Source organism: Chlorocebus sabaeus, chromosome 25, assembly GCF_047675955.1.
Source record: "Chlorocebus sabaeus isolate Y175 chromosome 25, mChlSab1.0.hap1, whole genome shotgun sequence".
NCBI classification, from domain to species: Eukaryota; Metazoa; Chordata; class Mammalia; order Primates; family Cercopithecidae; genus Chlorocebus; species Chlorocebus sabaeus.
This window is the reverse complement of record NC_132928.1, coordinates 26,966,224-26,983,093: the sequence shown is the minus strand read 5'-3', so window position 1 is coordinate 26,983,093 and position 16,870 is coordinate 26,966,224. Positions and strand designations below refer to the sequence as shown.

At 47.5% G+C, this 16,870-nt stretch overlaps 2 protein-coding genes across 8 annotated transcripts in view; one reads left to right on the top strand and one right to left on the bottom strand.

Moving 5' to 3' along the window:
* Positions 1 to 7,971, top strand: part of PPP1R12B (protein phosphatase 1 regulatory subunit 12B) — a 237,000-nt gene extending 229,029 nt beyond the window's left edge. For all 6 annotated transcript variants that reach the window (XM_037985736.2, XM_007988927.3, XM_007988925.3 and 3 more), the window contains one exon: positions 265 to 7,971. In XM_037985736.2, coding sequence (XP_037841664.2) covers positions 265 to 351 — 87 coding nt within the window. In that variant the 3' untranslated portion in view covers positions 352 to 7,971. The remainder of the gene's footprint in view (positions 1 to 264) is intronic.
* SYT2 (synaptotagmin 2) overlaps positions 5,119 to 16,870 on the bottom strand; it is a 125,597-nt gene continuing 113,845 nt past the window's right edge. For both annotated transcript variants that reach the window (XM_007988920.3, XM_073011637.1), the window contains one exon: positions 5,119 to 16,263. In XM_007988920.3, coding sequence (XP_007987111.1) covers positions 16,057 to 16,263 — 207 coding nt within the window. In that variant the 3' untranslated portion in view covers positions 5,119 to 16,056. The remainder of the gene's footprint in view (positions 16,264 to 16,870) is intronic.

The following is a 16,870-nucleotide window of genomic DNA, read 5'->3' as shown; positions in this document are numbered from 1 at the left end:
AAATGTGAGGTCTGCCTATGAAGAAATAAGATATTACTGCTAAATATGCCAGCTCAAAAGGTGGAGGGGCTATAATCTCCCTGAAGATTAACAATACCAACTCAATAAATAGGAAGATTGAAAGGAATTTTATCCCTGGGACAGGGGACCATGAGACACATTGTCTCAAAAGGCCCTGATCACCAGGTTGGCCTGGCCTGGTCAGGGAGGGCAAAGGAGGATCCTGCCAGGCTCTAACTCACCTTTCCCTCTGTCACCCTACAGGTGTTAACAGAACTGAAATCCGACAACCAGAGGCTGAAAGATGAAAATGGTGCCCTCATCAGAGTCATCAGCAAACTGTCCAAATAGGCTAGGCTCCAGATTTATGAGGAAACAAAGGGACAGTATTTGCTGCCCCCACCCCTCTTTTCCAGTCCTTGCCTTCCAACCAAAAGAAATGGATGTTTTGGTGGAAGGACACTTCTTTCTGACACCTTCTTCAGTCACCTCTATACACTTTACATTTTCTCTGCACTTTCAATGCCCTGTTCTTCCAAAACCCCTATCCCAAGTTTTATGACAGTTTTAATTGAAGCATGATTGTGATAATTCGAGCCATCTGGAGAATGCTCTGGGGAGTACACTAGGCTCAGCTGTGGACCCCTCAACTTCCTGCTGCTCAGCTACTTTGTCCACATTGGATTTGGTCCAAACATTTAAGGCTTCTACCCAAATCAGTATCCTTCAGCTTTTTACATTGACCCAGTGTCCTCTGATATAGGTGAGTCTTGTGGTAGCCACTCCAGGAACCTGATTGGGGTGCCAAGAGAAACAGCAGGATGTTGAATTGATCATCACATGGCCTCCGGAGCTGTTAGCATCCAAGGTGACAGTGACTGCATTGAGGTGCTCTATTCTTCTTCACCTCTCAGGAACTTTTATTTTTTCTATCAACACCCAGTAATCTCCCTAACTAGTTTTAACCTTTATTCCTCCCTCATACCTAGCCCTTTCTTCAAGGCTCAAATGGCCCTGGCTTCATTTATTCCTTTCCTTTCTATCCTTTTTTTTTTTTTCCCTCCCCCACCCCCTCACTCAATGGTATAAAAGCTAGGACAGAGCACCTGACCTCAGTTGTCTTTGGCCGTTGTGGGGAATCATTATTCTGGAGACAAGAAAATCATCACTCTGGTGCCTTGGTGGCAGCACCACTGCCCTGAAAGCTAGACTATGGCATAAGTGTCAGCTCATTGTTTTCATCTCCCACTTCCCCCTTCAAAGTGATTTTCTTTATAAGAAAATCTGGCTCTGAATACCCCATTCTGCCTCACTTCCTTGACCTTGTTTTCCTCTCTTCGCTCTGACACCTGCTTCTAATGAGAAATGAAGTCAGTGCAGGGAGGAATGAGAGGTGGGGAGGGGAGATTGTTGGGAGATGGACTAGGAAGTGGAAGCAGGCTGGAAAGACACATATGGTGAAGGTCAAGTATCTGAGGCCACTTGCAACATTGTGGCAAAGAAGGTGGAAGATAGCAGCCCACTGGACTGTGAGAATAGTGGTGAATTTGATTATTTCCAGTGGTTAGATTTAGCGGAGAGATTTACTTTCTTGGAAATTAATAGGGAAATGGCACTTAATAGAGGTTTAATGGAATGAAGTACTTTCAACCCATTGATGAGAGTCATGGAAGTTTAGAGTGGCAAGGCCCAGAGGTCATTAGGTCCAGCTTTCTATTATTGTGTCACAGGGACCCCTGCTGCCACAGTTTTGACCCATGGGCATGGTCAGGTAGCCTCTGGTGGCTATGCATTTATTACTCAAAAGTTGGGCAACTCTATCGAGAGAGTTTTCCTGGTATCAGTTGAAGTCTGCCTGTGGATTCTCCTTATAGTCCAGATCTACTATCTGCAACCCTTTAACAGCTCTTCAGATATGTGCAGTGGGTGGTCTGCCCCTCAGTCTTACTTTGAGCTGCTGTTACCCTAGTCCTTTCAGTCATTCCTCATATGGCATGCTTTTCTTACCTGTCACATCTTGGCCATCCTCCTCTAGACAAAACCAGCCTTTAAAATATCATGCCCAGGCCTGGAAAGAATACTCTACACATCCAGTGCAAAATTAAACCATTAGTTCTTGATGATAACCTAGCATTAATACTTACAGTATTTTCCTTTTGTAGGAGCTTTATCCCTTGGTTCACTTGAGTGTGCAAGTCATTAAATCCTCATCATTTTAGGGTTACCAATGATATTCAGTGTTTAGAGTGGTTCATTCCCTTAACATACACTACCTCTGCCTGTTGATTCCTTTCCTGACATGACGTGTAGCTGTCCATGGCCCTCCCTCTGAAACATCACATGCTCTTTAAACTAGAAGCTGTAATTCAAGATCCCAATTCCATAACAGGAGATATGTTTCCTCTGACAAAACCCCATTTTTAGGGCATATAAAATTCTGTCTTCCATTTCCAACCATTTTTCAAGAGAAGCTGCTACTATCTTGGGACTTTGGATTATCACGGGAGTACTGTAAGTTCAGTTCTCAGGGAATGCTAAATTAGAGTAATAAGTTTTATATCTTTCACTATAAGCATTTCCTTCATTCTGGGAGAGGAAATCAACGTAAGGTGTTGACTTATTGATTATCCTGGAACATTCTGAATATTGGGGAAGGAAGATGATACTGCTTTCTCAAGAAAAGAAAATTGGATTATTGGGAATACATCTTGACCGTTTTCCACTCAATAGACCAGGGAAAGGGATTACAGAGAGTCCCCTCAGATCTGTTTGTGCCTTTCAAAAGTATTGGGGGCAGATCCTCAAAACTCTTAGATTGGTGTTGCACCCCTGCCACTTCACATGGCCCTTTCATGTTAAAGCTGACTTTTCTTGCCAGAAAGTTTTCCTTGTGACAAGAAATTTGCAAGCTTTTCAATCTCAGGAATACCAGATTCTATGGCCAGGAACTCATGAAAGTAAGTGTAAACTGTCCTAGGTAATTTCAGGTACTTTCTCTTACACATTTAATTTTATTAGATGAACTGATTTCTGGTCTATCTCCAGAAATAAAATACCATTCCTTCACAACTGTATTGTCTGGAAGCCCCATGAGGTGGTAGTTATAGGCCTTCTACTAGCCAGCAATTCTTTCTGGATACTGGCATCAGCAGGTCTCCCTTTTCTTGTGCTGTTTGGACAGGTACCTACCACTGGCCTCTTCAGTGGCCACAATCCTCAGTCCTCACCTGCTGGTTTGGACACTCATGAGCACCCCAGGCAGCTCAAGCTGAATAAATAGCTGCAGACTTGGCCAACAACATGTGGCACAGGTTTATCACTTAACTTAGAGTCTTTACATGAAATATCAGAATGGGAAAGAGAATGTTCTTGGCACAACTCTGTTTTCATTAATTTGTTATTTTTCAAAAACTGAGCCACACCTTTGAAAGTAATGATTTGGCCATTCCAGAGATTCTGTGGCTAAAGTTTGTTTTTCCAGGGCTGCTGATCCCTTTCCAGATAGCTCCAGAGTGTGATGACCCCTAGCCCCATCCCAGTCTCTAGCGAAAGGGTTATGCAAATCTCAGGGTGTTGCCACTAAAGAATCTAAAGAATAGACTTGCTTTGGGCTTACTTAGTGCACTAGATTCTCTAGTGGGCCATTCTCATTTGATGTTCACTAGAACCTCCTTGTCTTCCAACTGCAGGATGTGTTTGCTTCTCTTCTGGGTTTTCTGTGGTTTCTGTGCTAGTTCCCACCCCAAGTTTAAGAAGACTTAGATTCATATATTGCTATCTGAGGCCACTAGTGAGATTTCAGATCACTGTTTTGCAACATTTTACCCATTTCCCTTCCCCAAACCATGTGCTTATTAGATGGTTCCACTCAGGAAGCAAGGAAGCTAAAACTCAATAGTCTGTGGATCCCATGAAAGTGTGTGTGAACTACTGACCATTTCTCCACTAGAGGCATTTAATTGAGCCAAAGATGATGGAAGAAGAAACTCTCAAAGCCATGTACTTTGTTAGGTGTCTGGATTTTGGGCCCCTTTGCAGCCTCTCCTAGCGACAGACAGACACTGTCTCCTCTCAGAGAAAGGCCAGTGTTTCAGTCCAGGCCACTGGTGAGTGTCGGCACCCTTGAGGTGGGCATGGAGTGAGCAGAAGAAGCCTGAAGAAGAGAGAACTATTTAAAGTGTTGCCAGTTATTCAGCTTCCAGGTGGCTTTGCACCTCCAAAGGTGCACAAAGGAAAAAGAAAGCAGAAAGGATTCAGCATTTAAGCAAAAAGGAAAGGGAAATTCTACTCTACCGGATGAGACACTGGTTCCACTGGAGCTTTTCAGTGAAGTAACACTGCAGGAGCCCTGATATCCTTCCCTCAGAGATATCATCAGGGGCCCTCAAACCCATTGCTTATGCCAGCACTTTAAGCACACACTTACCAATCAGAGGTGGTGCAATTGGCCTAAATCTAGGCCCAGTTATTGTTGCAGATCTTAGTCACCATACTCTGTTGCCCAGGCTGGATTGCAGTGGTGTGATCTCAGCTCACTGCAACCTCCACCTCCCAGGCTCAAGGGATCCTCTCACCTCAGCCTCCCGAGCAGCTAGGACCGCAGGTATACACCACCATGCCCAACTAATTTTTGTATTTTTTTATAGAGACGGGGTTTTGCCATGTTGCCTACGCTGGTCTTGAACTGCTGGTCAAGCAATCCACCTGGCTGGGCCTCCCAAAGTGATAGGATTACAGGAGTAAGGCACCATGCCCAGCCCACCATACTGATTTTCAGGGCAAGGTCTAACCCCTCATAAGATGTGAGTTCTTCCAACCCAATAAGCAAGGCAGCTTTGAGGACAGAAAAAGGCAACAGAAAAAGATAAGACCCTAGAAGTCAGAACATCTGTAATCCAAGGCTACTACACTTTCTCCTTTTAGTCATGTGACTTTGGGCAGGTCACCCTCCCTGTCTGTAAAATGAGGTTGGACTGGATAATCTTTGTGCCCTTTCCTTTTGGCTTAAAATTCTGTGATTTATTCATTCTTAGGAAGATCAGAACATTTATTGGGATTTCTGCTTCAAAAATTCTTTCTAATCTCAAAAATCCAAGTCCAAAATTTTTTGTTTTCTTCTGGATTTAAACTGTTTAACATGAGCACATCAAGGTTGACTTCTCATCCTTGTTGGGAAGTGAATTTAATATTGAGGGTAATTGAATGATGTTGCAATGGCTTTCCCTCCTGATGGCTTGGTAAGAATATTAAAGCCTGCAGAGGTGGAAATTGGAGCTCATGGAGAAATGGATAGAAAGCAATTTGTTGCAGGCAGCCTTTGGACAAGTTGTTTTAATAGGAAACAGATCTGCTGCTTCATAGGTTTCCTCAACCACCTTTCCTCAGCTTTCTCAAAATGTGATCTACATTGGCTCTTCACACCCAAATAGCAGACTAATAGTTTTTCTGCTTAGCACCATCTGGTTCATTGTCTTGAACTCTGCCTTACAGCAGCAAGAAAATTTTCCTCGATAAGAACCTCAATCTTTAGTTCCATTGAGCTCCCCCTCTGGATTTTGGACTATCAGAAGTAGGAGGTTCTGATACCATTCAAGATGATCTTTCCTTCAAAGCAGGTCTGAAGAGGAGACTACCAAAGCAGTAAGTGTTTACAAACCCAGAGTCCACACAACCACATTGCGTGCTGCGATGGGAAGAAGGCAGAAGGCCCAGGGGCTTTGGACATAGAGCAGGGTGGAAGCTGCAAGTACTGGGAAGGAAGAGAGTTTCACAGAACCAAAGCTTTGGCACACAGAGATGAGTTCTGTCTCACTGGTGACTTCATCCCTCAGGCTCCAGCTGAGCAGAGATTTTAATCAGCTTCCTTAATGGGTATTGACACTGCTCAGGAAGCAGTAGACCCTATCAGGGACAGCTATTGATCTCTTGTGTTCTGATTAGATTGGAAAATAGATCAACTTCAACTTCATTGTAGTCCAGGAACTGTTGGTCACAGCTATTAGAAATGAGATGATTTCTGAGGCCTAAGAAAAAACACAGAATCTTGACCATCAGCCAGCAGCTGCATGGTAAAAGAAGATGCATTCACTTCTCCTTGGAGAGTTGGGGTTGAGGGCAAACATAGAACCCAGGTTTGGCTTACAACCCAGTGTCCCGGAAGCCCTCCTTCGGGAGAACTGTAAGTAAGAGGTGGGTGTGTCTAAAGACAATACCATTAATGAATGTTTTGGCCTTACCTAAAAAGGTTTAGCAATTTGGGGATAACTCTTGCATCTAGCTTATGTGTGTTCACATGCACATTTGCTAGCCCAGAGCTTTTAAAATGAGGTCTGGCATATACTTGATTACAAATGAGAACTCAGAAACCAATTTTATCCAAGTATTACTAAATCCTATCTTTTGTTTTTTCCTCCTCCCTTCTAATCCCCCAAAGGACCTATTTGAGCCGTTCCCCAATTCATCTGCTTATCATTTTGGACTGTGAATCTGCCAGAGTGATATTTTCTGTTATTTCTCCTCCAAATTTTTCCCTGATGTTTCCAATAAAGATTTGCTTGGGTGGCCCCTTAAGGTGACATCAGGATGCTCTTATGTCCTTCCAGAATAAACATACACTTCACTCCTCTCCCTCTCACCTCCCTCCACATTCTTAATTCCTTGCTTTTCTCACTTGGAGCCGAGGGTGCTTTAGAGAGGTGGTTTTCCATGAATCAGCCAAGATTCCTGGAGAAGTTGGATATACCAACTACCACCACCACCACCACTGTCCTTCTTCCCAGTTTCAAAGCTCCCTGGCTATGCTAATGTCCCCTCAGAGATGAGGTTTGACTTGTAGGCCCGTATGACTCCTCCATAGCCTGGCCAAGGAGACCATGAGTAGCCATATCTGGTTTACTCTTTGTCCTGAGACTGTTTATAGCTTAAAACAGAAGTGTGTCTTCCCAGCACAAACCTAATCAGTGTATCAGTGCATCTGGTGGCAACAGCTCAGCCCATTCAAAGAGCAAGGATTCAGGAAAGGCACACTGATGGTGGGGAGCCTCTTAAGAGCCGCTAATGTTCTCCCAAAATCAGAGTTGAGAGTCAGAGTGCCGGTCCCCTGGGCCCACTGTTCCTGAACAAGGGACATGGTAGGGCCAGAAGTAGCTTGACTCTCGCCTAATATCTGTGCCTTTGCCTGTCCTTTCTCCCATTCTACTGAAACCCGGAACCGAGTCCTGCTTGCCTTCTGATGAAGAGAGGCCACATAAAGAGAGTTTGGAGGAAAAAAGACACCAGGAGGCAGGCTGCGGAGTAGGAGAAGGTTCTGAGAGGATGCAGCAATCCAGAATACCTCCTTTTCTAGCCAGCATCCCTTGAACTTTTGAAAGGTTGTGCCTACCACTGGCTGGCACACCAGGCAATGATTTCTCTGCAGAAGGAAGGAAAGAATGTTTCATCCTTGCATCCTTCTTGGTGAAGATACAGCCTATGCTCAGTTGAGTAGTTCACACTCAAGACTTTTGCTTTATGGTTTTCCTTCCTTCTTGTCTTTGCCCTGACTTTGATCAACAGGGGTGAAAAGAATCACCCTGGTGTCTCCATGCCGCTCCCATTTTAGTGGTAGCATTTTGTGTCTTTACTCCACCCTTCACCCTATTTCCACCAAGGTTAACGCACCAGATATAACTGTTTTTCAGCTGAGTTGTATGGATTAACTTCAGTCCACTGTAAATACACCTGGGATGGGGTGGGGTTGGGGGGTGTTTAGGGAGAAGAAGCCAGACTTGCTTTGTGAACTGAATGTATTTTTATGCAATTTTGAGTGGCCTTTCAACCCTAAGATGAATGGTTTTGTTTTACTGGTTGTTATTATATAGTATTGAGTATTCTGTGTTTCAAAGTTTGGGAATAATAATATTCACATCTATATGATGCCTGTAAACACAACAGTATTTATAAATGAGTAAATAAAACTGTGTTTTAACTTTGTGACTGTCTCCACAGTTCAGAGCATGGGATTTATAGAATCTCACATCTGGGGCAGCCTCTTCTGATTTTACATCCTCTTTACCATTGGTGGGGGCCTTGCCCACCAGCCTGCTACAACTCCTGTCCACATAGAGGCCCCTTCCCCAGGGACAGCCACAGTGAGTCATGGGCACTGATAAGGGTCTCTGGTAGGATCAAGGAATTTCCTAAATGGAGTCAGGCCAAGGAGAAGCCTAGACTGGAGTTCAAAAAACCCTAAGAAGATATCAAGGTTCCAAGCTTCAAGTAACTAAGAGTGTGGTTAGTTCTTGGAAGACACCAGGTTTAAGTGACAAGGGTGTTGAGGCCATCCAGGTGACTACTAGCACCCTCTAGTACCTGGGAAAGTTGAGGTCTAGGTGGTGATTTCCTTGGGCTCATGGAAGTCTCCTGCCACCACCCTTAGTCATCTGCTGTATACATAACAGTCTTCATGAGGTCATTGTTTAAGTCGGGAGATCCAAAACTATTCTGTAGTTCCAAACTACATATGTAGTTAACTTGGGGGTTATTGAAGGTTAAATCTAAACTCAAAATGAAGGAGCCATGCCCAGAAAGGAGCTGTTCAGGCCCGCTGGCAGGGTTTGTACGTAGGTGGCCAGGTCTGACCCCAGGCAGCCAGGATCTGGGTCTGGTTTCTCCATCCAGCAAGCCCTGCCTCTGGCTTTGCTCAGCCTTGTGTTTCCTGCCAAGCGGAAATCCCTGGTCACTGACTTGGAGAGAGGTCAGAGAGGGAAGATTCTTTTCCCCTGCTGTCACCCAGCTGTTTGCAACCCAAGCAGCAGCAGAACAAACACACTTGATGTCATGGTTGAAGAATTCAGTCCTGTCCTGGGGTGCAAAACAGAGGCAAAGAAGCATGACCGATGCAAAGGGTTCCTAGACTGCAAATGTTTCTCTTTCTGACCCCCACTGGTTGTAGTAAGGTCTGCAGAGACAGCATCACCTAGCTGTCACGTGGTCCAGCCCTCTTCAAGGGAAAGGAGAAGGCCACAGCCTATTAGCAGAGTAAAAAGCTCACATTCTCAGCCAGGAGACCCTCAGGTGATCAATCCCAGTCCTGCTGAAAGGCTCATGCCCCTCACCCTACCCAGCCTCAGGGACTGAAGCAGCAAGACAGGATAGATGTTAAAGGATCTGGGCTCATGCTCCCTCAGGTGGGCAGCTCCCGTCCCTGGCTTGCCTTCACTGCCCCCATGCTGTTGGACCTGATGGACAAACACACATCTAGCCAATGGTGTTCCTGGAGGACAGGTGCTGGTGTAAACTGAAAACGGTAGCCGCTGGTCTATCCTCAAGGAGATGAGACAGGTGGAAGTGGGAACTGAAGAAGGAGTTTTACTCTTCCCTGGTCTTTGGGAGCAATGCTGCCCTACTCTGCCTTTCCCTAAAAATTCTGAAACCCTATCCCTGGTCCCTAACACCTTTGCTTTAGAAGTTAAAGACATTTCAAGTTCTTTGCAAAGAGACAATTGAGGACTTTGTAGAAATTCTTACTTTTCAAATTCCCATTTCCCAGGGCCAGCCTCCCTCTTGTCATTGGGGTCAGACTGTGGCTATTCCCTAAGCCCAGCTCTACTGGAAGGGAATTCAAGAATATAGTCCCCACCACCACTCCGCCCCGCCCAGCTTCCCAGACAACGTTCCCCGGCACCACCATGCTCCCCACAATTCCACAGGCCTGGCATGTGTCCTCAGGAGATGTGTGGGCCCCAGCACCCACAAGAGTGCCAATCTGGTCTTCCCCCAACCCCAGGAGAGAGGGGACCTCAGCCCCTTTTGATGCTTCCCTGAAGGGAGATTCTGGGTTAGAGGCCAGAGCCTCAGGACCATCTCACCACCCTCACCCACCATAATGACCCTCACAGGCAGCTCCCACACCCTCACCCCCACCTCAGCGCAGCAAAAACAACCAGAGACACCCCCCACCCCCAGGTTTCTTTCAGCTCATTTCTTTAATAAGGAGACGCAGCTCATTACAAAATAACAATTTGACAAGAGATCAGACAAGAACAAGAGTCCACATAAGGGAGATGGAGAGCATTGCCAAGCAGAGGTGGGGAATGGGCCGGGGGCAGGGCTGTACATGTGTCCTTCCTATGGAGACAAAGGCAGGGCTCCTGGTGGGCTGACCTGGGGGAAGCTAGGCTCTGCCAGGCCCTGATTTTGAAGTTTTCAGCCCCAGGGTTTTCAGAAAGCAATAAATCAAGTCCTTAGATGGGCAGGAGTCAGGGCAAAAAGGTCAGCATCTTTGAAGAGGCCCCACTAAAGTCCTGATCGCTAAGGCAGGCGGGATGGAGGAACTCCTGGTGCCCCACGCACACTGCTCCCATCACCTCACCAGACAGACGCTCTCTCAACTCTTGCCTCAATTTCTGTCTCTGCTATGGGTGTGGAGAGTGGGAGGGCCCCAGAGAGAGCTAGAGGAAGCAAGACATGTCTTCACTCGTCCAAACACCTGATTCCAGCCTGCTCTGAAATGATCCCCTCCACCTTCCCCAGTCTTTCATGTCCCAGCACAAAAGTCCCTGGGACTTCTGTGTGCTCATGTGTTATGGTTTGTGCAGGGCAAGCCTGCCTCGCACAACCTCTGGCCTCATCGAATGTACCCTGCCTGATTACCCTCCCATTCTCTCCATCCTTCCTCATACTCGTCACAGTTGTCAGGCCTGAGGCATCCTGGACCCTTCCCATGCAGTACTGCCCTCAGGTGCCCATGGGGCCAGGGGCGGCAGGCAGGGGGGCTACCTGTCCGTCTCAGTTCAACAGGATGACCTGAGGCCTCGGAAGCCCCCAGGCCCCTCTACTCGCCTCTCTGCTACTTGGTGCAATTGACTGGGGCTTCTCTGGGGAGCAGGTGTGAAGGTCAGCGGGCTTAGTCCACACCTGCTCTGCCTGAGCCTCTGAGCCTCCCTCACAGCTGGACCTGCCCACCCCACTCTCAGGGGAGCCCTGGTAACCCTGAGGTCACCCTGCTATTGGGCTGCTTTCTGTCAGACTGCAGGAGGACACACGAGAAAAGAGCATCATTCCCTGTATTCACTGGCCTCTCCCTGAGTCCCTCCTCCATCACCACCCACGACCCTCACACCACAGAGGTGAGTAAGCAGGGATGGTTCCGTCATCCCTGGCTGAGCCACTGACTGGCTGCTCCTGAAAATCCTGGTTGCCTCCACAGGGATCCCAGGAAAGGTATCCAGAACCATGGAGTCCCACTGCTGCTTGCTCCTCGCCCAGCATAGAGATAGAGCTGAACTGTGAACCCAGGCCGAGGAAGCCAGCTCAGGCAGGGCCATCATGGGCATCACCTAAGGCCCCACCGGAAGCCCTGGACACCATCCATCCTCATGACACAGGACTGAGGGAGCAGGAGGGGGTAACAACAGGTGAGCCCTTCACAAGTGTTCTGTGGGGAGCCAGTTGGAGGGACACGGGGGCTCCTGGGAGGAGCCAAGGGAGGCCAAGTCTCCAGCAGGAGGTCCCCTTTATGGCTTTTCAGTGAATTCAGACAGTGGGAGGAAGGGGCACACCACACACATACACAGAACACGGAAGCTACTGGGATGCCAGATACCAGGCTGGACACTGCACCGGGCCCCAAGGGTTGGCTCTGCAGACAGATGTGCAGCAAACAGGCCTTCAGGGCGACCTCCAGCATCTCCCGAGGCAGGGCTGGACTGGAGCAGGCACCGACTCCGCCCACTGATGACTCCCATGGGGAGGTTTCCCGATGGGAGGAGGCAGGGGTGGGGCTGGGGGACAAAGACTTTACACAACATAAAATCAAAGGAGCAGCCTCAACCAGTTATGTAAAATGGGTCTGAGGTTGGGGATCAAGGGGACTCTCAGCATTGCCATGCGGCTCTTTACAGAAAGTTATAGACATGCATCTTGATTAAACAAGATTCTGTTCATATGTTTCTAGGTAATTATCTTCTTTTATATATAATTAAATATACATGGATGGGGGCAGATGAGGCTCAAATGGCTTCAGAAGGTTCTTATTTTGTTGTTGCTTAAAAAATAAAGTAATTCATGTGTCTTCAAGTCACAGTGTCCCCTTCTCAATATTGCAGTTCAAAAAACTGGTTAAGTCAAATCCTCGGGGTTCCTGGCCCCCTGGGACCAAAGGGAGAGGGGGAAAGTCATAGGGCAGGGTTCCCAGACACAATGCAGGATGGCCAGTTACATTGGAATTTCAGATAAACAACGAATTATTTTTTAGTATAATATGTCCCAACTATTGCCTAGGACATACTTACACTTAAAAATTTTGTTGTTGAACTGAAATTCAAATGTAACTGGGCATCCATATTTTTATTTGGCAACCACAGAATGGGGCTCTGGGCCACCAGGATCTTGGGACTCCTCCCTGCCTGCCACCACCCAGGGCTCTGAGAAAGGGCCCCAAACAGCTTTAAGTGGGAGGGGCAGGGGAAAGGGAAGGGAAGAGGCAGAGCAGAGGATATGAGGGCAGTTCCTGGCTCAATCTCTTTGTACCTTTGAGTGGGAGGGGATGCCCTCAGGAACAGGCATTTTCTCTATAAGGTTGGGTGAGACCCAGGACTTAGATGCCTTATGAATTAACCTAGGACATTAAGGGAACATGGAAACTGTCACTCCCCAAACCCAGGGAGGTTCATCAACCTCTTTGCTATCACCCGCCCTTACCCCCACCCCACTGCATGGAGGCAGGTTTATAAGAGAGCTGCTTTTACCCGCAGGAGGGCTGTAGCGACCCCTCTTCTCTCTCTCGCTGAAGCCTTGGGCCAGCAAAATCATCCCACACTGATTCCGCAGAGACACAAGTTATGTATGCTTTCCTAGGAAGAAAGATCAGGATCTGAGACTGTGGCCTAATCCCTGCTGTCTCATCCTCCAGCTGAGGGACTCCAGGAAAGTCACTTCTCATTCATGCCGAGCACCTGCCTACTGTCCAGGATTGCCCCAGCATTCCTTACCCCGCCTTCCCCAGGCCTCAGCTTCCACTTCCAAAGTCCAAAACTCTGTCTGTAGCTCTGACAGAATTAGCATCCCTTCTGGAACAATTATTCAGGGAGGAAGAAGAAAACGAGCTTTCAGACCTTATCCCAGTTTCTGGGTGGGATTAAGCTTGGATTTTCATGGTCTCAGCTTCTCTAAAAATCACCTCTATACTACTTTCCTTTCTCTGGAACAGACTTTGAGATGAAAACTTATAGCCCCAGAGGCGTCCAGAACCCCTTACTAGCCAAACACCCTAACTCTATCCTGCTTAGTGCCCACACCCCAGTATCCTGACATCCCCAGAAATAAAACTGCCCAGCAGTGAGTGTTTGGCATAATGCCCTGTGGTTTCAGCTATGTCAGTCCTCAGGTATGGAAAACACACAAGCAGAAGCATGTTCCCACCAAGCCTATGGACCAAGACAGATGCCATCCGCTAGATGGCACATCAGGACCAGCTGGGACCTGGGGAAGGCACTGCTCCCCACACCCACACTGGCTCCACACTGGTGCCAAGATTCAAAGTCACTCAGCAACCTGTCCCCACCCCTCAAGGCTGCTCACTAGCAGTAGGCTCAGAGTAATAAAATCCAGCCCTGGTCACCAGGCACATGGACACCCAGACCACCAGAGGTTCCTACCATTGCCTTTCCTCCCTGTTAAGGGAGTGCAAATCTTGGGCTTTGGAAGGGCTGAATGAAGTTCATGAATGGAAAAGAATCCTAGGTGGTAGAAGGTGAATTGGGAAAGGGCAAAGGAGTAAGGTAGAGGGGATATTGACAAGGGGGTCTCCATGAATGAGTCTGTGGGATATGGGTGAGGAGAATGAGTCTGGGGAGAGACCCTGAGAAAGCACCAAAATCCCACAACTCTGGGGATGGGAGAAGAGTCCAGTGACTTCTGATGTCCATACCAGGAAATCGTACTCTGTGGCCACCCAGATTCTGAAAGCACCCTATTGTCCTACAACTCTCTACCATGACCACACCTTTGGTCCCAAGGACCACAGTTCATAATCCTGATCAGAGTCTTACCTTCCCATTGTTAAGTACACACACACACACACACACACACACACCAGTAAAAATATAACTTCCCATGTACCACTAACAAGACAAAGAAGGATCTCCGAGAGACAGGGAGGCTTCCCAGTCTGTTTCTGGTGGGGGTATTCCCTCATTTCCCCCACTCCTTCATCCAAAAAACAAAGCAAAACCAAAAGCCCCTTCCCCCTTTTTAAAATAAAATAAAAAAGACACTCTGCAACTTCTTCACGCTGGATCCCCAAAGCCTGATTCCCTCCAACACTGTCCATCTGTCTCGGGTGTCTACAGGAAGCTGAAGTGGCCCAGATGGGGCAGGATAGAAATGCTGCCATTTGTACTGGGAAAGAGAGATACTCAGGCTTCTGGAGAAGCCATGAATTTTCTGTGGTGAAAAAATGGCAAGGGCCTGAGGGCTTCATGGATGGAAGAGAGAGGCCAAAGGAAGGGAGGCAAGGAAGGATGGCCTCTGGCCACAAGGGGACCTCGCTCTGTTGTCCAGGCTGAAGGTTTGGAAGAAGACTCAGTGCAAACCTGACTGACATATATATGGCTTTTATATCAGTGCTGGGGACAAAAGGTGAACAGGGAATGGGACACAACTGAGCATGGGTAGAAACCCTAGAAGGTCTCCTCTGCTACTCATTTGGAATGGATGCCCTTTGTTTCTTAGTATTCATAAAGAGAAGCCCCCTAATGGTAGGACGAGTCCTCCCTATAGGTCTCCCTGGGCCACTCCAGCTACCTATCAGCTCTCCAGCATGGAGGGCAGAAGGCCAAGGGAGCAAGGAGTGGGAGTCTGGGGAGAATTCCAGTGCTCCCCTATATCTCCACCCAGGAAATCTCAGCCATCTGTCCCCCATCCTCTTCTTACCACCCCCTTCTTACCTGGACCTCAGGGGAACTAAGAACATTTAAACTTTCCTTTTAAAGTTCTCTGGCTCTGCACAGATAATGTGTCTTCAGACAATGTTGCTCCACTTAAAAGAGAAACAGAAGCAAAAGCACAGTGGGGAATAAATGCAAATGAACTGGGCTGCTTATATTCTGGAAAGGGAGAAAGCATCTGTGTTTCCCACTAGATGGGGTGACGATCCAGGAGTTTAATTTTGGCCTTTCTGGTAATAGGACTTCTATTTCTTCATAGTTTGATATTTATTGTCAATAAGAGTGAGATTTTGGGACTGAGAGTCCCTGTTAGAGTCTGACCCAACTAGTGAATAGCTCATATCCATGAATGTCCCCGGAACCACACTTCTGGGGAAACCATGACTGGCAGGAGGAAGTCTTTGATGGCATCGTTTGGTCCTAGTTCTGAACACATCCAGTCTTCACATCTTGCTGCCTCCCAAATAGCCACCAACAAGAGTATGAAAGCCCCGGCATCTGAACAGGATCCTGAGACTTTGCCATAGATGAGAGAAGATCTCCCACTTAGTGGACTTCTCTTCATGTCAGGGTCCCCAAAGAGCCTTCTTTTCCCACACAACTTTACTGTCCATGGCTCATTCCAGGAATGAAGAGAGATGCTCAAAGACACACACACGCCACACACCACACACGACACACACACATACACACACACAGACACACACACGGATCATTAGCCACTGTGATGCCTTCCCTGTCAGGAAGCAGGATGTGCTGCCATTTTGTTGGTCCAAAAGGCTCAAAAAACAGGAAGTGCTGCAAGCTTGCGCCAGTAGAGGACCTCGCTTGGGGTGAGGCAGATGTGAAGCTTTGAAAGAGTCGGGGGAACTGTGACAGGGCATGCAGCAAGGGCAGCTCCTGGGACCATGAACAGAGCCAGGCTTCTCTTTCACCTCTTAGGGGACTCTCCTCACACAGCCATCAAAGAGAAGTTGGTCTTTAAAAAGAGAAAAACAAGGAAAAACAAGGACACAACCACCAACAAATGAAAGAAAAAAGAAAACCTCTAAGGTTGCATAACTGAGGTATTGATAGCTCTGGATCTTGTCAGTGTCCGTGAAAGGTGTGGGGTCCCAGCCGCTGCTGTCTACTTGTTCTTGCCCAGGAGTGCATCCACCTCCTCCTCAGGCTTGAGTGAGTGCCACTGGGCAATGGGCCTCCGGGGGTTGGCCAACATGTCAGACCAGTGCCGCAGCTCTGTGCCTGTGGCATTGCTGCCCACAAAGATCTTGCCTATGGCTTCGTTCTTGCCCAGCTTGTCGTAGTCCAGCACAGTGACCACTACCTGGACTTTCTGCAAGGAAAACAAAGCAGGGAGGGAGTTGGCAGACAGAGACGTGGGATCCCATGACCAAATTTATCCTCCATCAACCTGTACTCCAAATGATTGGGAAGGAAAGGACTCCCAGGGCTCCTTGGTTTCATCTGTGCTCCAGTGAAGACTGAATTGACATGGAAGCAGAGGCCACGCCTTTGGCAGCCTTTGTTTCTACCACTGGGCATTTATTGAAGGTGTACTGTGCTCTAGACACTGTTAAGCACTTGTAGGGGGAGAAGAGGGAAGGAAAAATGAAAAGATGAATTTCACCTCAATGAGATCAGCAGACATGTAACTGAAAACTTACAACATGAAGTGATGAAGGTTATGCTAGAGAGATAGGCACAAGGTACTGTGGAAACTCAGAGGAGGTGACAGTCCTGCTGGGGCCAATCAGAAAAGGCTTCACAGAAGAGGTGACTGGGACATGAAGTCTGAGAATTTCTCTAGAAGGACAAAAGAAGGAAGAGGATTCCAGGAAAACAGATTATCTTGGGTAGAGGCATAGAGACCTGAGAGTGCATTTGGCATCTGAGAAACATTAGATGTTCAGTCATTGAGGTACAGAGTGAGAAGCAGTGAG